Below are 27321 nucleotides of genomic sequence, written 5' to 3'. Positions count from 1 at the left end.
TGGCAACAGATTTCTAAACTATTACACTGAGAGGAAATGATCCCTTGGTAACTTTCAAAAATTATTCCTACCTTTCTTCATATTTCAAAGCCTGTAGCCTTTTGCAGCTTTCAGACACTCATGGGGACTTTAACAAACCATAAAGCCTTTTCATCTGAATCCTTTGTTTACTTTTAAAATCATATATTTCTGTTAGTAGTAAGATGTCTGATTAGCATTTATCCATCTCAATAACAGTATCTTGAACTCCTAGTGGTAACTGAATACTTACTATGCCTGTCATTTACCTGGTATATAGAGAAGTGGAATGAGGAAGTTAATAGAGGCTAATTCACTGGTAACAAATACCTCATTAATTAAACAAGTAATAATAGTAGGTCATCTATGAGGAATGATAAAGAAGGAGTTCTGCTTAGTATAGAACTGTTATGCTAAATAATAGATAAATATAAATATTTATAGTGTGATATCATTCTGGGTTTTTTTATTTCTATCATTGTCAGTTTTTTGTTTTTGTTTTCAAAGATGTCTTTGTCCTCTAGTGCTGCTATAACAGAATACCACAAGTGGATGGTTTTAACAAAGAGAAATTTATTTCCTCACAGTAAAGTAGGCTAGAAGTCCAAATTCAGGGTGTCAACTCCAGGGGAAGGCTTTCTCTCTCTGTCAGCTCTGGAGGAAGGTCCTCATCGATCTTCCCCTGAACTAGGAGCTTCTCCACAGGAACCCCACGTCCAAAGGACACGCTCTGCTCCAAGCACTGCTTTCTTGGTGGAATGAGTTCTCCCTGTCTTTCTGCTCTCTTCCCTCTTTTATATCTCAAAAGAGATTGGCTTAAGACACAATCTAATCTTGTAGAGTTTATCAGTATCATTGACATCATAGCGATAGGATTTACAACACATAGGAAGATCACATCAGATGACAAAATGGTGAACAGTCACACAATACTGGGAATCATGGCCTAGCCAAATTGATGCAGGTATTTTTTGGGGACACAGTTCAATCCATGACAGAAGATAAATGTAAGATAGTCACAGTCTGTAAAATCTGTTTTAGAAATCAAATAGATACACATAAAAAACAATTCTGAAGTGGGGGTTAGGATTTGGAGCTCTGAAGTGTGTGGCCTTTAACATTAGGTTATCTTTTAATTTTTTCTGAAATTTTAGAAGTTTATTGACTTACCCCTAAAAAAAGGCAGCTGTGTTATTATAGATATTTTTAAAATTGACTACAGCCTTCTGGCTAAGCACAAACTCAGTCTAAAGCTAATGAAATTTTCCAGATTCTCAAGGCTAACAATAAGGTTTGCTTTCTGATGGGGATTAAATAGGTATACCAAGGAGCCCCGGAGCCCTGGTGGCACAGTGGTTACACATTTGGCTGCTAACCCAAAGTGGATTTGCCTCTCCTTCAGTGGTTCAGATCCACCAGCCACTCCTTGGAAACCCTTTGGGGCAGTTCTTCTCTGTCATATAGCATCACTATGAGTCGATTTTTGACTCAACGGCAATGGGTTTTTAAGAATCTTTGGTGGCACAATGGTTAAGTGCTTGGCTGCTGACCAGAAGATCAGCAGTTCAAACCTACCAGCTACTCTGTGAGAGAAAAGACCTGGCAATCTGCTCCATGGGAGAGAAGACCTGACAATCAAGATTACAGCCTAGGAAACCCTATGGGGGCAGTTCTGCTCTATCCTATTGGGTCACTATGAGTCAGAATCAACCCAATGCCACACAACACCTTCTTATAAGGAGTAAGGGTGGTACAAATGGTTAACGTGCTTGGCTGCTAGCCAAAAGGTTGGCAGTTGAAATCCAGCCAGAGGTTCCTAGTGGTCTACTTCCAAAAAAATCAACCATCAAAACCCTGTGGAGCACATTTCTACTCTGACACACATGGGGTCACCATGAGTCAGAGTCAACTGAAGGTTTGACTTCTTTACAGGTTCTTATGAGGATGCATACCTGTTAGGCATGTTTTTGTCCAGTGTATTTCTTGAAGGAAAAGTATAAAATGAGGGTTGTTCTGGAACGTATATTTTATTTTCTGGTCGTTAGGATTAAAGATGAGTAAGGGCCATAGCACCAAAAATAGTTTGGGAATCCATCAATTATCCTTTTGTTTGTACTTCAGTGAGAAAGGCTAATTTTTTAAAAGATAGGATCTCAGAAGCCATTAAGGATGAGTAACTTGTTGGATTTCATAACCTTACGTTTGGAGACTAAATCAGGCTAAGCTTCTGATCATGGCAAAGGGGTTTATTTAGCAATTAAAGGGTTTGTCTGAAGTAAACTTCAAATTAAGGTTCAAACATGAATTTACACATTTTAATTCCAGTACACACTTAACATGTTAGTTATATTATTTCATGATTTTTTTTTTTTAATGTAGAATAAAGCTACATCTAATTCTTAATATCCTTATCAGCTGAAACTGGATGACATGGCACAAAAACATTCAGTAAATATTTGCTAAGTGAATTATATGATTTTTTAGTTTCAATATATGTGATTTGATATCCAGTACCCTGGTGGCGTAGTGGCTGCTAACCAAAAGTTGGCAATTTGAATCCACCAGGAGCTCCTTGGAAACCCTATGGGGCAGGTCTGCTCTGTCCTGTAGGGCCACTATGAGTCGGAATCGACAGCAAGGGGTTTTGTTTTGTTTTTATATCTAATCAGGGTTGCAACCACCTAACCTGTACTTAGAGTAAATATTTGACAGGGAAACAATGGAATGGGAAGAGAAAAGCTGGCCATGTAGTTGACTGGCCGGGAGCCTTTCACTCTACACATACCTAATCCTGGTATTGAAAACGTGTTCAGATCTCCTACAATAAATCAGCTACAGAAACAGAACCTTGCCAAATCTTCACTTACTATCTGTATCAAAAAATACAGGAATGATTCGTCTATCTTCCAAAAGACCTTTAGTCATCTAACTTTACTTAAGTGGAAAGGAGGTTAAAATAAACACCTTCAGAAGATCACTGATCCTCTGTCACCATATGCCATTGAATGCTGCACTCTGAAACCTATTTGAGAATCTAATAAATGAGTAAATTCTTGCAAGAAGAAACAAAGTTCTCAGTACTTCAGCCAAAATATCTCTCATCCCTTTTTGTAACTTAAAGTCTTTTCCTTAATAACTTAGTAAATGTAGGGTTGGGGGATTATTGATGTTTGGGCATTATATTTAGTCCAAGCAAGGTTATCTTGACAAGTACATTCTTTTTCCCCAGTGCAAAAAAGATACATAATTATAGTTCTGTTTTTTCTCTTATAGCAGTAGAACCAATGTGCCCCAGCCACATTTCTGAGGGATTTTGATAGGATTCCTTGCCTGTGTCCTAAGGTTTTATGTGAACAAGAGACATAAAGTTTGGATCCTATAAGACATTCTCTTTCTATTTGGCAAGTGCCTCTCTTCTCTCTTGAGATTAGACAGTAGCCATTCTACCTTGTGGGAAGTGCAATTTCTTTTCTAAGTGGCCTGCTCAAGTCAGATAGGGGAGCAAAGGAAGAGATAAGGGCATTTCCAATGTGATTGACAGGGCTAATGTGTCTCGGAAAGGCCAAAGTCACCTGAACAGTGCATAGAATGAGTTTGTATCCTAGAAAAAAATTCAAATTCCATTGTTTTAAGTTTTCAATTGACTTGGAAAACTTCAGAGGGTAAAAACTCTATTGTGTTTTTGAGTCATTAGATGCATCTAAGTCAAACTGAAATTCATCTTTCATTAACAACAAGAAACAAAAAAGTCAATTTTTTCATCTGTCGCCATATGGTATTGAGCTAGTAACCTTGTAAATTCCATTTTGCTACAAAGAATTTGACCTTTCCATGACTACCATTTATCATATTATATCCTTCCTCACTGATCATACATTTTTATGCCAGTTTCCAATACAAAACAGTTATTACCTAAGATACCAGTTCTTTCCACCTTGTAGCCTAAATGTAACATTTTTATGATGGCAAGAACCCTTAAAAAAAATGGGCATAAGTTGCACAAACCCAATGTAAATCTCAAAAGTGATTTTTTTTAATCAATGAGTCTGTAAAAGAAGATAAATATGGCCAAGCTTTAAAAAAAAAAAAAGTAGGGCTGCGCTACTTGAAGCCTTTGGGCGTGTAGTAGTAGAACAGTGGACAGTTTTAGTCATTGAAGTGCAAAATGCACATACATTTAAAGAAATATTCCCTTTAAATTGCCTTGAAAGACTGTACTTTGGAATTCTTTCCAAATTTTCTACAATGGATATGTATTTGTGGTCAGGAATAAAGTAAAGTACAGTTTTGGGGAGAGGTTAACGGTATTTGTAAAAAAACTATCCAACTTCCCCAGCCTCCTTATCCTCTCCATGATTGAAACAGCCTGCCTTCTGTGATTGGCAGTGTTGATACACCTATCACAGATAGGAAATTCCAGCAGAGAATTAGTACCATAAGCATGCTAATTAGAGGTTTCTTATAGAAACTATAAGTCTTCCACATTAGCACCTTAGTGTTTAACCTTTATCGTGATAGAATACTGTGTGTATGTGTTTGTGCATGTGTGTGTGTATGCGCGTGCATGTGTTTAAAACATAAAAATAATGCTAAATTGATTCACTTTCTCTGGTTTGTCTAACCATGCCCCAGCTTCCCTATCATACTATATAGATCTAACCCAATTCCTTCCCTAATTTTTCTTGTTTCCTCTTGGGGGAGAATCTGAACTCTGATCTCTTTAGTAAGCCAAAGATTATTTTAACACTAAGCTTTGGTTCTTCACTCCCTTCGCAATAATTATTTCATGGAAATGATATTAGAAACAAAGGAAATATGGTGTATTTATTATGCAGCCATCAAAACTGTGCTTCCTAGGAATATTCAGTGTCGTGAACAGTACTCACAATGTAATGTTAAATGAATAAACAATGTATCAAGTAAAATGTGAGGTATGATACTATTCAAAGTTGATTTATGTAAGTTTATAAAGAGAGAGGAAACCCTGTTGGCATAGTAGTTAAGAGCTATGGCTGCTAACCAAACGGTTGGCAGTTAAAATCCACCAGGCGCTCCTTGGAAACCCTGTAGGGCAGTTCTCTGTCCTGTAGGGTCACTATGAGTCGGAATTGACTCAATGGCAATAGGTTTCGGTTTATAAACAGAGAATGCCAGAAAGATGTTTACGTGTGTTCTACTTACTATGTAAAGACAGTCAACTGTGTGGATCATAACAAATTATGGATAACATTGCAAAGAATGGGAGTTCCAGAACACTTAATCTTGCTCATCTGGAACTAGTACATAGACCAAGAGGCAGTTGTTCAAACAGAGCAAGGGCATACTGCATGATTTAAAATCAAGAAAGGTGCGTTTCAGGGTTGCATCCTTTCACCCTACTTACTCAGTCTGTATACTGAGCAAATAATCCAAGAAGCTGGACTATATGAAGAAGAATGTGACATCAGAATTGGTGGAAGATTCATTAACAACCTTTGATATGTAAATAACACAACCTTGCTTGCTGAAAGCAAAGAGGACTTGAAGCAATTACTGATGAAGATCAAAGACTACAGCCTTCAGTATGGATTACACCTCAATTTAAAGAAAACAGAAATCCTCACAACTGGACCAATAAGCAACATCATGATAAATGGAGGAAAGATTGACATTGTAAACGATTTCATTTTACTTGGATCCACAAACGCCCATGGAAGCAGTAGTCAGGAAATAAAACAACATATTGCATTGGGTAAATATGCTTTCCAGAAGATCTCCTTAAAGTGTTAAACAGCAAAGATGTCACTTTGAGGACAAAGGTGCGTCCGACCCAAAAATTCCGACCCAAGCCATGATATTTTCAGTCACCTCATAAATGCATGCAAAAGCTGGACAATGAATAAGGAAGACCAACAAAGATTTGATGCCTTTGAATTATGGTGTTGGCTAAGACTATTTAATATACCATGGCCTGCCAAAAGAACAAACAAGTCTTATCTTGGAAGAAATACAGCCAGAGTGCTCCTTGGAAGTGAGGATGGCGAGACTTTGTCTTACGTACTTTGGACACAGTATCTATCGGGAGGGACCAGTCCCAGGAGAAGGATATCATGCTTGGTATAGTAGAGGGTCAGTGAAAAAGAGGAAAACCCCAACGAGGTGGGTTGACACAGTGGCTGCAACAGTGGGCTCAAATATAACAATAGTTGTGAGGATGGCTCAGTACCCAGCAGTGTTTCATTCTTTTGTACATAGGGCTGCTATGAGTCAGAACTAACTCCGCAGCACACTAACAACAACAACAAAGAGACTTGCAAGAAAATCACCAAAATGTTGTAAATGGTTACTTCCTGATGGAATGCTTATAGGCAACTTTATTATTTCCTTTATACTTTTTTCTTTGCAATTTTTCCAAAGTAAAACCTGTATTACTTTCATAATAAATACACAAAACTTTATTCATTTAAAAAACTCTTAAATAAGGGAAAGCAACAGGAGCAGTCCTCTGAGGGAGCCAGGGAGAAATCAATGTCACTGTTAGAGGTAATAACCAGGCCTCATTTCTGTTGACTTGAAGATCACCGAGTTCCTTATTCATTAGGCAGGTCAGAGGTATCCTGTTGATGAAAAATGCCAGCTTGGTGACACGCAGCAGGGGTAAACCTCTGCCTTATAAGCGCTGGGAACATTATGAAGATTGCCAGCATTTTGGCAGGGCTTTGCAGCTCTCACAGCTGCTGTATATCAAGCAGAAGCTTGTTCTAACACTTCAGTGCTCTGAGATGTGGGCTCTGGCCCAACTCTCCTAAACCAGGGCTTTGAACCACTTCTTCCTGGTTCAGTCATGGCTGAGGAAGCAAAGACTGGAACAGATCTGAATTTTTAAAATTTGGGTGAACTGTAACAATAACTAGAACGGGAAAAATTACAGGTCGAAGCCCTGTTAGAAACCTAATCCCCTTCTTGGAAAACAAGGGCAGCATTCACGTTGCATAGCAACCAAATCTCTTGCCAGCTGGATTTTGAGCAGAGTCCGATGACCACACCACTTTGCATGTGTGTCAGTCTCCACAGTCCTGCCAATAATCCAATCTCGTGCATCAGGCTGCTGAAAGTGTTCACTATGCCTCTTCCAAGCGTCCCATTCCAGGGCTTCAACCCGTATTTTTCCGTTCTGGTTATCATTCCAGGTCACCCAGATTGTAAAAATTCAGGTCCATTCTGGCTTCACTTTGTCAGCCATGACTGAACTAGTTAGAACCATTTCGAAGCCCTGTCCTAAACACCCTGGACTTTGACTGACTACTGGCCAGAGTATTGTCAGGAGAGCTGTCAAGTGACATCCCGGTGCAAAAGTCATAAGTTATTAAGTGTGTTTCCAAAGGGAGTCAAAGTGATAGTTGTTCATCCGGGGTAAATAGAATAGAGAAAAAATTTAGAGCAGATCTGTTATTCAAGAAAAACATAGAACCAATGTAACAACTAAAAGAATTTCAGAGCCCTTGGCTATGAGTCAGGTGTTTGGTGTTATATAAGGATTTATCAATCACTGTTTAAAAAGAGTATCAGATAACCCCTGTGAAATGAATGAGAGGAGTTTAAGCCAGGATGAGGCAGGTTTAGTAATGAGTTCACTCATCACGTCTCTTGGCCAAGAAAAACATGCACGTACTCCAGAGACAGAATTTTTTTTTTTTTCTCCCTTCCAGGAGGTGGAAAAACACATGAAGTACGTGTAGTCCAGGCTTTCAGATGAGTAATTTTCACTATCAATTTTTTGCAATCTACTCATAAATAAATGAAAAGAGAAATTGTGAGGTAACTGGAGTCAATCTGTATCAGGAATGTCATCTCTGTAAAAACAAGTTACCCCCATGCTTAATCTTCTGCCTAAATATAGAATTCTCAGTCTCATGTTGATATACTAAGCCACCATTCTCTCTCTGCCACCCAGAATGGTGGTTGGGTGTGACAGTGTAAATGTGCAGCAGTATGTGAGTCTGTTAATTTTTCTGATCCTGAAGATTTTAATAGTGATTAGAAAAGCTTTAGTCTTTGATCCATTTACTTTGACTTGGGACACAAAGAGTATATGAACTTCTTTCAGCTTGACCTTAACTTTTCATATTTTTTTTCACCTCAGATCATCCAGCCCCTCTTAGAACTTGACCAAAATAGAAGCAAATTAAAGTTGTATATTGGACACCTGACAGCCCTCTGCCATGAACGAGACCCCCTGATCCTTCGTGGACTCACTCCACCAGCTTCCTATAACTTGGACGATGACCAGGCAGCTTGGGAGAATGAGCTGCAGAAGATGACCCGTGAACAGGTAAGTCTCTCATTTGAGCTTTCACAAGAGCCTATTAAAATTCAACTGCTATTTAGGTTGAGGCAATGGGACTTACCTTAGGGAACTCAATGTTCAGATTCAAGATTCTTAAAAAAAAAAGCAGTGGATAATTCTTCAACAGGCATTAGGAATTACTGTTTGGTGGAAGTGCCTCTTAAGTATTCCTTCAGTGTAACTTGCTCAGGTATCAGAAAGGGCTGCTTTCTCAGGGAGAAGGTTGAGGGCAATTTGTTAACATGCCATAGGTTATTACATAGAAATGATGGCCACTTATAATTATGACCACTGAAGGAAAGCCTGAGTTAAAGATGTTTCGTTAAGGGATTTTTGACAAGTCAGGTAGTGTGTATCTTCAGTTATCTCTAAACTAGGGAACTGTAAATTACAACATACTTTTAAGTATGGATTAGTTTAGACTAACCCCCCTCCCATGCTGCATTCTCTCTTTATTGTTGCCTGTAAAAATTAAAAGATTATCTTTGTCATGTTCTGATTTCTAGTCCGCTAAAGAAGTGAGAGGCTAACTGGAGAAACAATCACAAATAAAAGAAACAAAGAGAAAATGGGTTGAAGATAAGGATAGAAAGTAGATATGGGAAGTGAAGGAATGGAAAATGGGTTGACGATGAGTATAGAAAGTAAATATGAAAAGCGAAGGAATGGAAAATTGAATGAACACTGAGAAATACAAATAGAAAAAGTGAAAGAAATAGAGAGAGCAGTTTTACAAACATTAATTCTAAGCTCCTTTTGTTCCTGGAGCCCTGGTGGCATAGCGGTTAAGAGCTCAGCTGCTAACCAAAAGGTTGGCAGTTCGAATTCACCAGCTTCTCCTTGGAAACCCTATGGGGCAGTTCTGCTCTGTCCTGTAGGGTCCTATAAGTCGGAATCAACTCAGTGGCAATGGTTTAGTTTTGGGGGATTTTGTTCCTCATTCAGAGATAGAGATTGATGATACTCCAATCCCTTATAGACAATAATCAAACCAACTGAAAGACTAAAGAAATGACACAGGTATTGTAAATTTACTAAAGTTTCTTCATCAGAATTGTAAAGTTATACTCTCTTTTCCAACTAAATATTTTCTATTTGTTAAGCATTATTTAAGAAGCCCTGGTTGTGCAACAGGTAAGTGCTCGGCTGCTAACTTGGCCATTCGAACCCACCTAGTGGCTCCATGGGAGAAAGACCTGGCAGTCAGCTCCTGTAAAGATTACAACCTAGGAAACCTTACGGGGCAGTTCTGCTCTGTCACATGCGGTTGCTTTGAGTTGAAACCGACTCAACAGCACCCCACAACAGAAACAACAAGCATTTTTTAACTCATAGTATGTGAAGGAAAATTGTGTTAAATACAGAACCTCCTGTGGTGTAATGTTAAAGATAACGGCAACCATAAGTCAAGAAATGCAAACTGGAAGGCCCTCAGGTTGCGTTTGCTTCCTCATCATGGGGATACTACCTGATAGTAGACATTTCACAGCCTAGTTATTCACTATACTTTATATAGCTGATATGAAAAGGTAAGCCCTACCTCTCTAATTTGGCATGTTATCATAGAAATTTCTATTTCTCTCTTTTTTAAAAGAGAAAAATGTAAAGGACAGAATTAAGTTGAATTCATAATAGATGTTACTAACCAGGTAGTAAAGTGCAACAATTCCACTGAAAACAGCACATGGTAGTTCATTTTAGAGATTTTTACTTCAAAATTTTGCAGGAAACGAGTGCTTCTTAAAGAACTAACCATGGTGATGTATGAAAGTTTAACCGGCATTAAATTGTTTGTTTGTAAAACAGCTTGTACTTAAAATGGAAAAAACATTTTCGCTCAGTCCTGTATTTAAAGTATACCTGGGTGGACTTAACTCAGTCTTTCCAAAGGAAAAAAAAAAATCTTCAAAATGAAACCAAGCATAGAAAATTTCAAACTTAAGACATTTCCAGAAAATTTTGAATAACTGAAATCAAGAATTCATCAATACATTGCATATTACATTACAATCAAGATACTGCAGTCGTCAAAACAATTTTGTTGTCATACATGAATTCTGCTAATATTTTCATGTTATCCCTGGATTGAGATTATACTTTAGTTACTGAAGTTATTGTTTGAGGTGTGTGAAATTGCAATCTTCAGCAGTATCCCCTGGGAAACCTAAGAAATAAGTGACTTAAGTCATCTTTAAAGGAACATAACAACTAACACCGCCTTCTATAAGCTTCTCCATAGCTGCTACAGATTGGTGCAGAAACCAACCAATTTTCTGCGTCCTGGGAATGCAGGTGGCACAGTGGTTACATCATTCTGTTACTAACTGAAAGGTCGATGGTTCAAACCCACCAGCCACTCCAAGGGAGAAGGATGTGGCAGTCTGTTTCTGTAAAGATTTACAGCCTTGGAAACCCTATGGGGTAGTTCTACTTTGTCCTATAGTGTCGGTATGAGTCAAAACCAACTGAACAGCAATGGGTTGTTTTTTTTTTTTTTTTTACCCCAAGTAAGAATCAAGGGAATAATGCTGGGTATTGACAAAGATGGCCTTTCACAGTGCAAAATGATTTACCTGTGAAAGTATTGCAATCAAGGCTTGACTTTAGTTTTTGAAGCCCAAGACACATAAAAGTCACTGCCAACTATAGGTGTTGGTTGATTTTTGTGTGTATTAACATTTATGTTTTTGCGACATAGAGCCTTCTGCTCCTGACATTTGTATTATTCAATTCTATCTTCAATGCATTTCAGTGCCACCACACTGTCCCTGATACCACCTTCATGAGGAAAGGACAGGAGCCTTGTCTGTCATGTTCAGTGCTCTATCCTCTGTACCAAGAGCAGTGTCTAGCAGATAGTAGCTGCTTAATAAATATATGTTGAATGAATGAATGATTAAGAGAGACAGGAAGAGGAAGGCAGGCAGACAGGATAAAGTCCATACTCCTTATTACATCATACAGCATATACGAGGCCTTTCATTTGACCTAATTACTAAATGCATACCTTCTCTCACTCTATCCTGGAAACATACCAAACTACTTACAGTTTTGGGGTTTTTTTTTTTTTCCTTTCCCTAAGGGCTGTGCTGTTTCATACTTCTGTCCTTCTGCTCACGTTGATCCTTCTGCCTGGTATGCATGCCCTTCCCCACCTTGTCTCCCTGGGGAATGCCTAAATAGAAATGTTTGAAAATTCAGCTCAGACATAATTTCTCCTATGCATTCTTTATTGAAACCACAGGCAGAATGTGCCACTTCTACTCTTGGGCATCTCTTGTACCTTTAGTACTTACACTTACTTTTTTTTCTTATCTGTCTTCCCATTCTGGAGTCCTGGTGGCACAGTGGTTAAGAGCTCAGCTGCTAACCAAAAGGTCAGCAGTTTGAATCTACCAGCTGCTCCCTGGAAACCCTGTGGGGCAGTTCTGTAGGGTCACTGTGAGTCAGAATAAACTCAACAGCAACAGGTTTGGTTTGATTTTTCCCGTTCTAAGCTGTCTGCCTGTTGAAGGCAGGAACCATATCCCTTTTATCTTAGAATAATCACCATGTTGTTGTCGTTAGGTGCCGTCGAATCGGTTCTGACTCCTAGTGATCCTGTGCACAACAGAACGAAACATTGCCCATCCTGCTTGAGCCCGTTGTTGAAGCCACTGTGTCAGTCCATCTAGCTGAGGGTCTTCCCCTTTCTTGCTGACCCTTTATTTTACCAAGCATGATGTCCTTCTCCAGGAATTGATCATATCGGTTGTTTAATACTTGTTCAGTAACTGTTGCATAAATAAGTGAATGAATTCTAATGAGTTCTGCATAGTTTTGTAGTTGTTTTATAAGTATTTTGTATTTATAATTCTTATTTCTCTAACTAGATTGTAAGTTTCTTCATTATCAGAACCATATCATGTATTTCTAAAGTTCCTAGAACAGTGTAGTGTCTGTGGAGAATACTTACCAGATACTTAGCTGATAATTTGCATATTAGGCAACCGAAGACAGCTTCCTCAGTGCTACTGAATAGCTTTGGACAGCCTGTGATTGATAATGCCAGAAACTGGAGGAGAATATTCTCCACCTGAGCCTTGACCCTGTAATCTGGATTGCCTGGCCTATACCCAAAACCAAACCAAACCCACTGCCATCAAGTCGACTCCGACTCATAGCGACCCTATAGGACAGAGTTGAACTGCCAACCTTTTGGTTAGGACCCATAGCACTTAACCACTACACCACCAGGGTTTCCTGCCTGGCCTATAAAAGCCTAAAAATATAGCCTTACATCTGAAGAGTTCCCAGAATTGCTTTGTTTTCTTTGCCATTTTAGAGGCTGGCTACCATACCAACTAAACTTGTGGATATGTTTCTTTTTCTTACCTGTTCTGTCAGTTTTTGCCTTATGTATTTTGAAGCTCTTATTGAGTGCGTGTACGTTAAGGATTGTTGTTTTCTTGGATGAATTGACTCTTATCGTTAAGTAATGGTCTTCAAAGCTGGTAATAGTCCTGGTTCTGAAATCTGCTGTATCTGTTGTTAAGGTAACCATTCCAGGTTTCTTGAGATTAGTGTGTGCATGTTAAACCTTTTTCTGTACATTTGTTTTTAAATTATCTGTGTCTTTGTTTGAACTGAGTTTCTTGCACACAGCATGTATCCAGTCACTCAATCTCTGTCTTTTAATAGTGTTTAGACCATTTGCATTTGATGTAATTATCAATGTAGTGTAGTTAAATCTGTCATCTTCCAATTTGTTTTGTTTGTTTCATATGTCATTTGTTCCTTTTTTTTACTCTTTCCCTGCTTTCTTTTGTATTCATTGACTTTTTTTTTAATGATTCCGTTTTACTTCCACGCAGGTGTTAGAATTGACTCAACAGCAACTAGCAACAACAGGGGCTTATAAGCTGTGCACTTTGTTTCTTTTAGTGATTGCCCTATGGTTTACAAGATACTTCTTTAACTTATCATAGGCTATCTTGAAGAAATAGTATATCAATTCATGTATCATTTAAGAACCTTTCAATAGCATACTTCTATTTCCTTTGTCCCAAACTTTATGCTATTGTTCTTATATATTTTATTTCTGTGTATGTTATAAACCCCACAGTATAATGTTGTTTTGGCTTTAGACAATCAAATATCTTCAAAGAGATTAAAAAGAAGAAAATAATATTTTTATATTTTCTCATGTTTTCCATTTTAACAACCTTCATCTTGTATGTATATGTGTAGATCCAAATTTCATATCAAATTCCCTCTGTCTGAAGAACTTTTGTTTTAAATTTCTTGTAGTACAGGTGTGCTGGTGACGAATTCTATGTTTTGCTTATCTATAAAAATGTCTTTTTTATAAACCTCTTTTTGAAAGATATTTTTCTCTGGGTATAGAATTCTAAGTTGACAGATTGTTTTTTGTTTTTCCTTTTAATACTTTAAAGATGTTCCATTTTCTTCCAGCTTATATAGTTTCTGTCAAGAAATCTGTTATTTGCATAGTTGTTTGTTTTTGTTTTTTCTTTTTGTTTTCCTCTGGCTGCTCTCAAGATTCTTTATCTTCAGGTTTTCATTTGACAGTGATGTGTCTAGTTGTGCTTTTCTTTGTATTTATCCTGTTTTCTGAGCTTCTTGGATCTGTGTTTTGTTATCTTTTGTTTCATTTTGGGAGCTTATTGGTCATTATCTCTTGAAATATTTCTTCTGCCTCTTTCACTCCTCTCCTTCTGGGACTAAAATTCATCTTTCTTACTTATTTTATATTATCCCATAGCTCTTGGATGCTTGTTCTGGTTTTTGTTTAGTTTTTTCTCACTTTTTTTCTTGTATTTCAATTTGAATAACTCCTACTGATCTATTTTCAAGTTCACTTGATGTTTGTGATTTTACTAATAATTTTTTTATTAAATGTTAAATATTGTATATAAAAGAACAGAGACTGTGGTAAATAATATTTATGTCTAGAAATGCACATTTCTCTTCTTTTTTCAGGTCATTAGTGTGGGGGACTCAGTCAGATAAGTTAGTAATTGAACTGGGTTTTTCCTGTAGTTACCTTCATTGCACCATAGGCTTTAAATTTTCCAGCAGTGGATTGTCACTACCATATGCTTAATGTGAGTTCTGAAGTGACAATTTTTCTCAGTTTTCCTTCTTCACTCTCAACTTTCAGCAGGTCCTGCATGCCTGCACCACAGAGAACACCTCTTCATGGTCCTGCCCTCCTCCAAGCAGTAGACTACTCTCACTTGTGACTCACTGCAAGACTCATGATGGGAACAAGGGTGGTTTCTTCATTTTCCTGCTCCAGCCTCAGTCTTAGGCAGCCTCAGTCTCAGTGTTCCTGCCCTGCCCCCAACAACAAGACACCATCTGTCTACTACCCAATGAAAGGTCTAGACTGCAGGTGGATATGCAGCCCCTTCTCTAGTAATTCCAGACTTCTCTTTGAATCAGTTCAGAATCTTGGGGACTAGTGGACTTCCTGTCTCTTCCCCAATAACAAATTGCTTTTTCCTGGTATCAGTGCAAGGAGTAGGGTAAGTTTTCTACCGCTTTTTTACTGGCAGCCCATCTTTGTTTTCGTGCCATATCCCCACAGAGGAAATTAGACTGTAGGCACAGAAGAGTTTCTTGCCCCTACACATGGTTTTTGCTTCATATGAAAGAAGAGTCCTGGGTGTCTGGATTTTGTGTGTCTGTCCTCTCATGGCTGTCGGTGACCACCTGTGGTCATGCAGTGCTCAAAGCATGTATCAATTTCTCTAGTACTCCTGCTCCACCCTCAAACTTCAGCAGGCGCCACACACCTGTGCCATAGAAGGAGGGCTCTCACGTTTCCTGCCCTGTTCCCAGTGTTTCTCACAAACACTCAGTGGAGGCTGATGGAAAAGATTTGGATAGCGGATGCAGACTCACCTTGTGTCTGTAGCTCCAAGTGATTCTAAACTGTCAAGCTGGCCCATGCTCTGACTTTAAGAAGTTTAAGTTTTATCTATTTTCTTCCTACCCACTTTTAAAATCGCCACCTCTTCCTCCAAAGATGGGCGTATCGCCCTTAAATTCGGTTCACCTCATTACCCTGTGACTTCTGCTCTCCAGTGGGCTTCAAAAAGTTACGGTTTTGTAGATTATCCAGCCTTTTGTTGTTGTTATTAAGGATGGGAACAATGTTCTTTAGGGCTTTCTATATTCTAAGCAGAAGTGAAACTCGTTATAAACTTGGATTATTGTCATCTTGCAAGGTAAATGCACAAAGGGTATTATTTTAAGACTTCCAGCATCTCCTGGCCCTTACTTACACAAAGTTTGCACATGTTTATACAAAGCTGTCTTTATCCAAGTCCCTCAGATTCTGCTTACTTAGACAGCTGGAGTATATTAAGTTTATGCTTCAATATTTTTTCTGTACATTTCTGTATAGAATACATACAGAAGAGGAGTGCAGAAAGCAACTCATTACATATGCTTTCTAGGTGCTGATATGTAACTGGTACTTTAATTTGTGCTTATCTGGATAGGGGCTGTGGACTTTTTGAAAAGCCAAGGGAGACCAAGTAGAAATAAAATTCAGTGGGCATATTCAGAGGAATTGTTCTCACATCTTTAAACACACACATACACAGGCAGAGTGGCATAGTATAAAAAATAATGACACTGGAGTCAAACATATCTGGGTTCAAAGCCCAGCTCTGTCACTTTCTGACTATGGGACATTGAGCATGTTTCTTAATCTTTTTTTTAATTTTTTCGCCTCTTACGTTTTCTGAGCCTCAGTTTTTTCAACACTGAAATAGGGATGATAATTCTTGCCCTTCAGAGTTGCATGAGGTTTAATGAGATAACATTACCTAAATTACCTAACATAGTCACTGACAAATACTCTTAGTGGTGAATTAAAAGGAAGTGAATATCAGAACCCTACTTTCAATCACGAATCACTTTATCAAAGAGTCTCCCTATGGACTTAGTTAAGCTTTCTCAATTCCATAAACCATTTTTTTTTCTTTTTAATACAGTTGCACATTTGGCACTTGTTCTTATACAACCCATAGTATTATAAAGAATAAAAATAGTTCAAATAGATTGGAAAGATGAATAAAGCTTTTTTAAAAATCCAGAGATAAGAGCATATAAAGTTTTTGGTCACACTTATAAAACTGAAAAATTAAAAATCACTGCTAGGCCCTAGGCAGAGCCTAGAAAGGAATTTAGAAGTAAAGTCTTATCATTGTCTCAGAATTCCATAGTGGTTTGTTTAGAAAATTTGATGACTTGATGTCATTTTATTCCTGGTGTTATAAAATTGACCAAACTGGCATTGATTCACGTCAAGTAAAATGTTCCCATTTGGGGAATTAGAAGGTTATTTAGCCCCACATAAATATTGAGGTTTTTTTTGTTGTTTTTTTTTTTCAACCTATCCATCTTCCTGTTGTAGCTTAGTGACAGTTACAGATAACTAGATAGCAGCTAAAAGTGATGAAATCCTTTCTAGCCTCTGCCTTGAATCTTTTCATAGCAGTGATTTTTAACTTTTGAGTTGTATAAGTTTGCCCCAGATTCTATACTCTTTGGAGTTTTCTTTGCCGTCGAGTCAGTTCCAATTTATAGTGACCCTATAGGACAGAGTAGAACTGCCCAATAGAATTTTTCTTTGGATATGATGTATTAATTTGGATTGGAATGGACAGATGGGGACATGGATGACAGACATTAGTGTCACATGGTATTAGTGCCATCTTCAGTGTAGTATGGAAGTTTAAGCACACAGGTTCTAGAGTCAATAGACTTGGATTTGCATTCTTTCACCACTTCGTATCTTTTTGATCTTAGTTGTCTTAACTGTTTATCTTTCAAGGGGCATAATAATGTCCTTGTGAGAATTGGGTGTGAAAATTATAATGTATATAGATGATAGTTGTTATTGCTATTATCTGCAATTATTTTCAGTTAATATTTTAGTAAGAACTAGCCTGGTGAGCCTTACATCAGTCTTGGTCATCTGCTTTGGAATTGTTTCATCCAGAATCTTAAGCATGGAAAATTCTGGTCCTACATCTCTGGTCATATCTGGGTTTTCTTAATTCCAAGTTTCCTGTCATTCTATATCCATCTTGTGATTTAAGAGAGCAATCTTAAATATATATTTTAGGAGTCACAAAAATATTTTGCAGAGAATCCCAGAGTAAGGTTTTCTTTGTGAAAACCTAAATTGCCATTTTTTATATGATATATATATACAGTTAGTTCCAGTTTTGATTCCCAGGCTGTTTTTTTGTTTGTTTTTCTTTTTTGTGTGTGGTGTACCAAATTATTTTTTCTTCCAATCCTTGGCTTCTTAGTTAAACTTAATTACACGCTACACACTGTTCTGTATGTACCAAATAATTTTTAATGAATTTTTCCAGACATTCAGAAAAATACAGAGATTAATATAACATCACTTTTGTATCCAGAATTAACAAACATTAGTTTGCCATATCTGTCTTGGATCCTTTTTTAATTCTAAACGTAGTTAAAGTCCTCTTTATACCCTTTCTCAGATGCATTTTCTTCTTCCTCCTCTAGTGCCAGCCACTGTCCTAAATTGGTGTGTATTTTTCCAAGTCATATTTTAACTTTTTTTTTTCCTCTAGTGCCAGCCACTGTCCTAAATTGGTGTGTATTTTTCCAAGTCATATTTTAACTTTTTAATACACATATATATTTCCATAAACAATATGCAGTATTGTTTAGTGTGATGTAAATTTGAAATATATGGTATCATGCTGCTCAGGCTATCTTTCTGTTCATCATTATTTACTGAACTCAGGCCCTTCTAGTCACTTGGTATTGGAAGAAGAGACATTTTTGAAATTTCTCAGGTAGATATGAATCTTATACCACTTCACATATGATCCAAGAGCTCTAAAGAAGCTTTATTTGAAGAAACAGATTGCCATAGTACCAACGTAGAATGGAATTATGGCACAAAGTGGCTTGACCTAGCGTTAAGAAAAAGGTTTTATTAAGTTCAGTTTCTGATTTAAGCATCTTCTCTATTTTAGGAGACTCCCATATTTGACCAGTATCTGTTATCTTCCAGAATTACAGTTTGTTATTGAAAGTACAGGTCCAGTTTCACTAGGTTTCCCATACTGCACTGTTAACTTCTCCTCATACATAAGGTACCCTCATTTCTGTACCAAGCCCTTTTATCAACTCTTGGGCAAGAAAGCTTGTTTAGTGTCTCCATGATTCTAGCACTGACACTAGCTAACATAGAACTAACATTTATTTGAAGATTTGAGTCATTAGTTCTTAGGTCAAGTATTGTAGAACTACATGAAAATTGTGGGAAAGTTTCAACTGAAACTTTTCAGACCAATGGCTTTTCTCTTCAGTATAAATCCAAACAGTTCTGGGTTTTAAAATCTCCAACTTAGTTATTTTTATGGAGCTCAAGGATGTTGGTGGGTCCTATATGTTTGGGAGGGGAAGCAATGGGTTTAATATAAACATTGTGTATGTTTTTAAGAGGTTGTACTGAAATACATGCTACACATCAATTCCTTAATTTTAGAAAGATGTAACAGGGTATGATACTCCAGATATTCGCAGGTGCAGATATTGGAAAGACCACACTGCTGTATGGAATCTTTCTCATAGCTGCAAATGATTGTATTCAACTTTACAATGAGGTGAGGAAACTTTTATAAGTCTCCTATGGCTATCTTATTCATACACTGCTGTGCCGTATAACACAATTTCCCTGCAACAATAAACTTCAACTTTTCAACTTGTCACCAGTGCAGTGGCTCATACTGTTATAAAATGAATGTGGTAACCAGCTTGGAGCATAATATTGTTCTTGGGTCAAAGTATCCTAGCTTAAAGAAATTTTATGTGTTGTGATTTTACACACACCAGCCAGAGTCAGGTAGTCACCAGAGACTATATAGATTTGGTCTTGGCTACCTACAGTTAATTGTGTATACTTTAAATATTTTGGTTTGTAGGTAAAAAGATATATACGAATTATATTTTGAAGACTTAAGTATTTAGATCCTATTCCTTTTGCCTCTAAGTTGTTTATTTTTTTGTAATTTTTATGGTGGTAAAATATATAACATAAAATTTGCCATTTTAGCCATTTTTGTGTAATTCATTGACATTAATTATATTCACAGTGATGTGCAGCCATCACCACAGTCTATTTCCAGAACTTCTTCATCACCCCAAACAGAAATTTTAAACTCATTAAAAGTATCTCCCCCGTTCCACACTCCTCTCCCCCTTGAGAAGCTCTAATCTACTTTCTATGTCTGTGAAATTGCGTACCCTATGTACTTCATATAAGTGGGATTATATAATATTTGTCCTTTTGTGTTGGACTTATTTTACTTAGCATACTGTTTTCAGAGTTTATTAATGCTGTAGCATGTATCAGAACTTCAATCTTTTTATGGATGAGTAATATTCCATTGTAAAGATATACCACATTTTGCTTACCCATTCATCTGTTGATGGACACTTGGGTTGTTTCCACCTTTTGGCTGTTATGAACAATGCTACGTGGACATTCGTGTACAAATATCTCTTTGAGACCCTCCTTTCATTACTTTTGGGTATATATCAGAAGTGGAATTGCTGGTAATTCTGTGTTTAACTTTTTGAGGAACTGCTGTCTTAGGCTGAATTCTCTAGAGAAGCAAAACCAGTCGAGCATATATATATATAAACATATATAGAGAGATTTATCTCAAGGAAATGGCTCATGCAGTTGTGGAGGCTGGCAAGTCCCAAATCCATGGGTCAGGCATAAAGTGTCAGGCTGGAGGCTTCTCCTGACTCACATAGTTGCAGGGGTTGACTAACCCACAATCAGCAGGTCAGACAGTAGGCTGTTGGCTCACAGGGCTGCCTAACCTGACAAATTCCAGAATCAGCAGGTCAGACAATGATGAGCCAGATGCAGAATCCAGAGCAAGGGGGAGCCTTGCCAGAAAGTGTGTGTGTGTGTGTGTGTGTATATATATGTGTGTGTGTGTATGTGTGTGTGTGTGTGTATGCATATAAAACCAAAACCAAACCCATTGCCATAGAGTCAATTCCCACTCATAGCAACCCTATAGGACAGAGCAGAGCTGCCCCATAGAGTTTACGAGGAGCACCTGGCGGATTTGAACTGCCAACCTCTTGGTTAGCAGCTGTAGCACTATGCCACCAGGGTTTCCATATATATATATATATATAAACAAAACCAAACCCAGTGCCGTCAAGTCGATTCCGACTCATAGCAACCCTGTAGGACAGAGTAGAACTGCCCCATAGGGTTTCCAAGGAGCACCTGGTGGATTCGAACTGCCAGCCCTTTGGTTACCAGCCATAGCACTTAACCACTACACCACCAGGGTTTCCAAATCATGATAGTAATAGATAATACCCAAACCAAACCAAACCCACTGCCATTGAGTGGATTCTGACCCATAGCAACCCTGTAGGACAGAGTAGAAATGCCCCAGGGTTTCCAAGGAGTGGCTGGTGAATTCCAATGGCCAACATTTTGGTTAGCAGCCAAGCTCTTAACCACAGCACCACCAGGGCTCCAATAGATAATAACCCATTGAATAAATTAGAAATCTATGAGTCTATACTGGTATAAATAAATGAATGAATGCATAAACAAATAAATGGAAAAGGGAAAACTGTATCTTACAACGGAATGCTGGCTAATGTATGTAGAAGGGTGATGGAATTAGAGAATCATCATTTGGCAACCATTGTAGTAAGAAACGATTTGGTCAAGGATCATCAATGAATGTGAAAAACAATGGGTAAGAGTTTGTTGAGGAACGGGGTATTTGCATAGTCTGAAAGTGTCTCTTTGCCCCTCCCAAATTTTTTTTCCCAGTTAATTAATTAGCACAAAATACTTTTAGTTAATTTACATTGGAAAAACGTGGCAGACATCAACTAAACCAAGTGAGTAAAGTTAACATCAGCAGTTATGGGACAAATCAACACTGTATGCTTCTTGATATGACATACTAAGAATTCAAGTGGGTGTTCCTGCCAAGCAACGTATAACCTGAATGTAACTATTAAGAAACATGTATGTAGTTACATAGATACAGTTGTAATGTAGAAATAGATAAATAGATACGTACACACGCCTTTATCTTATGAGAGAGAGAATGAATGAATGATAAAGCAAACGTAGTAAAACAAACGTTAGCGATTAAAGAATCCAGGTGAAGGATATGAGAGCTCTTTGTACTATTTTTGCAACTTTTCTGTGTAAAAAAAAAAAATTTTTTTTTTTTTTTTAAGTTTAAAATTTTTTAATGCCATGAATCTGGGGTTAAGATTTACATTCACTTGTGAAAATTGAGAAGCCTAAGAGTATTGAGAATACTAAGAAGTATATTAGCCAAAATAGAAGATCTATGGTCTTCTAGTACACAGAGGTAACTGGAAGATGACCTGATCGGTTACAGGTAAAGAAACGAGTTTTGTGTATATAGACTGTTAACCCACCCACTTCTAGTGAGTAGACATGATATGGAGGAAAAATTTTGTTTTACAGAAAGGAAAACTTTCTAGATCTGTCCATAAAAACATCATCCTTTGATCGTGATGAAGTCTAGTTTATCACTTTTTTATTTTCTGTTTAGCATTTTGTGTTTCTATGCCTGCTGAGTTAGACTTTACTGAAAATTCCAGGGCTACTAAGATTTTAAAAAGGAGAAGCTACTCAGTTGAGTTGTAGAAGGAATTCAGGATTGGAAGACGATTTGAGTTAGACTACTTCTAAGGTTTCTTCCAATCCTGACTGTCTATTATTCCACTATAAAGGGAATGCAGAACAGCCGAACACTTTTTTAGGACTGTGTTTAAATGTGACATCACAGCTTAAACTCTACAAAAAAATTTTAAAAATGGGATGAAAAACTTGAAAGGGGGAAGGTAGGAGTGATAAAAAGGAAACCATTGTTTAGAAAGGACAGGTTACATAGAAAAGATTAAAGGTATAGACCTCAGTTATAGGATGACGGGTTTTGCCTGATGGTGAGGAGATGCTCCCCCCTCCTTTTTTTTTCTATTTCTTTGAGGATAGAGAGTATATTAAATTACAAAAAGATATATTTCAATTAAATATAGAAAAGAACTGTCTGATTATGGAATTGTAAAATGTGGAACAAATTTCAAAGGAATGTTGTAGAATTTCCTTTTGGAGAATTTAAAAAACTAAGGTTGAGTGCCAGATACTTAGTGCCTCGGAAGAAAGGTCTGGCGATCTGCTTCTGAAAAGTCACAGGCTTGAAAACCTTATAGAAGACATTTCTATGCTGCAGCGCATGAGGTCTCCATAAGCCGGAACTGATTCGAGGGCAACTGGTTTGGTGTTTGGTTCTTCCACCTCGCCCTGCTTGTCAACATTGTGCACATCTGATACAGATCATCTTATCTTTTAAGTCTTCAGTACATGCGTGTTGAGTGATTGAATATTTTTGAAACTGCAACTTTGATTTTTAAAATCTTAGTAGCCCTGGAATTTTAGGTAAAGCAGAGATTTTTGGTTCTAGAATGGAGCCTCCGTAGCCAAAGATTAGCAGTGAGTGGCTATTTTTAAAGCCTTAATTAAAAAATGTGTTTTAGTTTCAGATATTAGCCATGAGGCACATATATTGCTAAAACTACCCTAACTCAGCAGGCATAGAAACACAAAATGCTAAACAGAAAAGAAAAAAGTGATATATTAGACTTCATCAAAATCTTAAACTTCTGTTCGTCAAAAGACTGGGAGAAAATATTCACAATATGGATATTGAACAAAGGATTTATGTCAAGAATATATTTTTTAAATCTATAATAAAGAAACAAAACAACATACTTAAAAATGGTCAGAAGACTTCGACATTTCACAAAAGAATATATGCAAATTAAAGCAACAATGAGGAATTAATGCTACAATCCTGTTAAAATTAAAAAGACTGACAACATAAAATGTTGGCGAAAATGTAGAGTAACCAGAATCCTGATACATTGCTGGTGAGAGTGTAAAATGGTATAACACTTTGGAAAACTGTTAGTTTCTTACTAAGTTAGACAAACATCTGTAACTCAGCAATTCCGTTCTTATTTACCCGAGAAAAATGAAAACATATGTCTGCAAAAAGACTTGTATAAGATTGTTCGTAGCAGCTTTATCCATAAAAGCCCCAAAGTGGAAACAACCCAAATGCCCATTTTCAGGAGAATTTTTTTTTTTTTAATTATTACATATCATATATAGAATACTACTCAGCAATAAAAAAGAACTTTATGAATGGATCTCAAAAACATTATATTAAGCCAGATACAAAAGAATACATAATTTGTATATGATTTCATTTATATGACATTTAAGAACAGGATAAACTACCCTACGGTGCTAAAAATTAGAACAATGCACATAAGAGTACGGATTGACTGAAAGGAGGGGGTACAAGGGAACTTCCTGGAATGATAGAGACGTTCTGTATTTTGATTGGGAAGACAGTCACGCAGGTGTATATATTTATCAAAATTCATTCAATTGTACACTTAAAGATCTGTGTATTTTGCTGTATGCAAATGTTAGTTTACATTAAACGAAAACCATAACCTCCAATCTCCTTTTGAACTGGTTGAAACAGTTCAAATGATAGGCAGATTCGCTAAAATACTAAAAATGGGATTTCTCCCTAGAGCACAAACTTTTTTTTTCCCCACCGTAAATGCCAGCCTCTCATCAGGGACTGAACCAGACTGGAATGAACTTGTATGGGCCAGCACGCTCTGTGGGTCATTGAGCTTTGGATTTCAGGTCCCTTTCCCAGCACTCAGTCCCATTTTTAATTTTCAGGAAGTATTGTTAGAAAACTTGGCTCAGACCTGGTCCTCTCCTTGGATTCTTTCTTCCGTTTGTTTTCTCAATTTTGATCAATTGCTCTTTGGCTTGCACCCTTTTCTTTTCAAGGTGGTGGATTAAGGGGTGTTAATACTGGGGGAGTATTGAGCACAAAACCAGTAAGTCGGCTCCCTCACTCAGGGAATGCATCAATCATGAGCCACAGAGATGACATTTCATTCTTCTGTCTTGAATGCATTTTGCACAGATTGTTGTACCACACAAGTGAGCCAAATGGACATTTGAGCTGTTGCGGGGCAGGGGATACAGGGCAGCAGGGAGAGAAAATAAAAAAGAAAGAAAAAAGAAGAATGGTTCTTTGTAGGGCAACAAACTTTGTTCTGGTTCCCAGCCTGAATGTTTCTGATCTGGTTTTCTTCTTTTTGTGATGTTTGAACTTGTTTCCTCAGCTCAGATGTTGGACTCTTGTCCAAAAAACTAAGAACAGCAGGGTGTGAGAGGCTGAGGGAGGCAAGACCAGCAATCCAGAAAAAAGAACTGCAGAGCCATGAAGATAAATGTATGTCTGTATCAGGACTGGGCTTGAAAATGATGTTTATCTGTGTGTGTGTGCGTGTCCATGTGTGTGTCCTAAGAAATTTATGAGAAAAACACTGTTATGTAGCCTCACTTTCTTCCTCTCCTCTCTGCTCTCCACTCTCACAGAGTCTGGCACTTTCTCCTTCCTCCAGCATCTGCCATTAACCTTTTTATGCAAAGAACAAGGTATCTTGCCAATTGGATGTTGAAACCACTGGCAAAGAAAAGTTTGTTTCTTAAAAAAAGGAGGAAGATAGGGAAGAGCTGGGCAGACACACCACAAGAGAGGCACAGGGGCTGACAGGGTGATAGGTTGGAACCTAGGACACAAAACTGCTGCCTTACTTCTGATAAAGTTCCCTACAACTAAGTTGGAGAAAGGAGGAGGAAATGGGGGCTTGAGTACCGAAGAGATAAGGAACTCTTTTACATAGTTAAAACTGCACAGATACAGTGCATTATTTACAATTCACTCCCAGTGTGAGAACAGCCTTATGGTGCTTTGGTGTACACATGGATAGAAACACTTAGATAAGGGCAAAACTATAGGTTTTGTGCTAAATGTAGAACAGTCTTGTTTGTGGAGAGAGGAAGGAAAGGAGGCAGCACAGAGAGAGAAGAAACAGAAGAAAATAGGAAGGCTATATATATGATTCTTCCTCCAGAATATTAAGAGATCTATCTAGCCCAAAACTTTTTTGATACAGAAGATGCCTCCAACCATTTTCTTCCATAGCATGTCTTGAAGAAGGGGAATTCTGTGGTTACTGTCTGGTCTACCAGTCTTTCCTAACACTTTTTAACTAGAGTATCTCTTGGTCGCCTTTACTGATGCCTACTCCCAAATCACCAGGACTAAATAATTGCACATAAAACGCCTACTCTGAATTCAGGTCTCATGTGCCCTCTGCTTTGCAGCAAAGGATGCAAGAGCCTTTTTTAATCTAGTTTTTATTAGCTTTGCCTTGCGCTGGACTCTAGAATTATAAAGTAGGAATATGGAATATTTTTTCAATTACAAATCTCTGTATTTATAGAGATCTGAATGGTCTTTTCTCTGCCCTAATTGCATTTTTTCCTTTGTGTTTAAAGTATTCCCATGGGAGAAGAAGGTTAGTCCCCCAGATTCCCTGGAGCTCCTACAGGAGCAATTGTTTCCCATCCTGGAATTTTAATGAGTCTTGACAATTCCTACAATCCAGTACATTAAACACATTGGATCTGTCATCTCCAATGTCATCTTCTGGAGATAATGCCCTCCTCCCAACTAAGCAAAGAAGAAAATGAATCCTTACGAATGCCAAAAACCATGAACATGACCAGCATAGGCACTGCAAGCCTAAAGCCAGTGGAATTTAGAAACTTTGGAAATGACAGTTTTCCAGTCCAGTCAGAACATCTGATATAAATTGTCCTTAGTTTTCTTCTGAACTCTTGAGTTCTTTTCAAAAGGTTTGGTGATGCCAGTCTTTTTGGGAAAGTCTGTAAATTGAAGTAACTTATATTTCTTTTAGACTATACCCTACGGTGGTGTGTGCTAGGGGCTCTCAGCTTCACACCTGGAGGATACGAAGCTCCTGTAATAGTGGCTATTAAAAAAAAAAAAAAAAACCTATTGCCATCAAGTCAATTCCAACTCATAGTGATCCTATATGACAGAGTAGAACTGCCCCATTGAGTTTCCAGAGAGTGGCTGGTGGATTTGAACTTTCAACCTTTTGGTTAGCAGCCATAGCTCTTAACCGCTGTGCCACCAGGGCTCCATGTACAGCAGTAATTCTCTAGGGAAACCTATGTAAATTTTCAAGAAGACAAAGGTGTGGAACCACACCCCTTCTCCAGTGGGGTATAAGGTGTAAAATCAAAAGGGTACCTCAAAATAGAAGCAGTGTCCAGTTTACATACTAACAGATTTGCTGTCATTCCCTACCTGACTCCCCCGTGCCCCATATCTTAAAGCCCTGCTTCCCTCAGGCGTTGGCAGAAACACTCCATGGCTTCCTTTGTTTGCCATATTATTCGCTAGTCCAAAGAGTGCCAGCTGCTTGAGTTACCCAGTCCTCCACAGCAGACTCTGAGTCCTTCTAGCTGTTGTTGCTATTGCTCCCTGAGCCTCTAAGAGAATCTCCTGCACCCTTTATGAGAATGTCCTACTGGTAGAGACACTACCAGAGAAGTGAGGTTTTTTTCCCTGACCCCTACCAGTAGGAAAGATGGGGCCAGACCACACACACTTGCCACTGGGGCAAGTGGAGATGTGTTCCTGATGTCTGAAGGTAGAACTCAGAAGTCTTTTCCTATGTATAAAATCTTACAAATGGTGGTTAGGTTTTATGGCACTGTACACCAACAGCATTATGGGTAAGATTAGGCTCATGGGGACTACTTGGGAACCTATTAGGCAATTGTTTCAGGGTTTCAAACACCTGACTTCGAAACAAACTATGGAAATGGAATTCCAGATAAACCACGGGGTTCTGCATGTTAAAAAGTAGGGGAGTGCTGCAGAGTCTATTACAGCCATTAATTA

The 27321-nt window shown here is 37.9% G+C and overlaps 1 protein-coding gene across 12 annotated transcripts in view; it reads left to right on the top strand.

The window, feature by feature from the left end:
- ERC1 (ELKS/RAB6-interacting/CAST family member 1) overlaps positions 1-27321 on the top strand; it is a 530770-nt gene that overhangs the window by 477669 nt on the left and 25780 nt on the right. For 6 of the 12 annotated variants that reach the window (XM_049885108.1, XM_049885107.1, XM_049885109.1 and 3 more), the window contains one exon: positions 8141-8329. In XM_049885108.1, coding sequence (XP_049741065.1) covers positions 8141-8329 — 189 coding nt within the window. Of the gene's footprint in view, positions 1-7706; positions 8102-8140; positions 8330-27321 lie in introns of those variants that run through there. The other 6 variants (XM_049885112.1, XM_049885111.1, XM_049885116.1 and 3 more) reach the window with 2 other exon arrangements.

This window comes from Elephas maximus, chromosome 4 (assembly GCF_024166365.1).
Source record: "Elephas maximus indicus isolate mEleMax1 chromosome 4, mEleMax1 primary haplotype, whole genome shotgun sequence".
NCBI lineage: Eukaryota > Metazoa > Chordata > Mammalia > Proboscidea > Elephantidae > Elephas > Elephas maximus.
The sequence above is the reverse complement of the archived record's forward strand: the minus strand, read 5'-3'. Positions and strand labels throughout refer to the sequence as shown.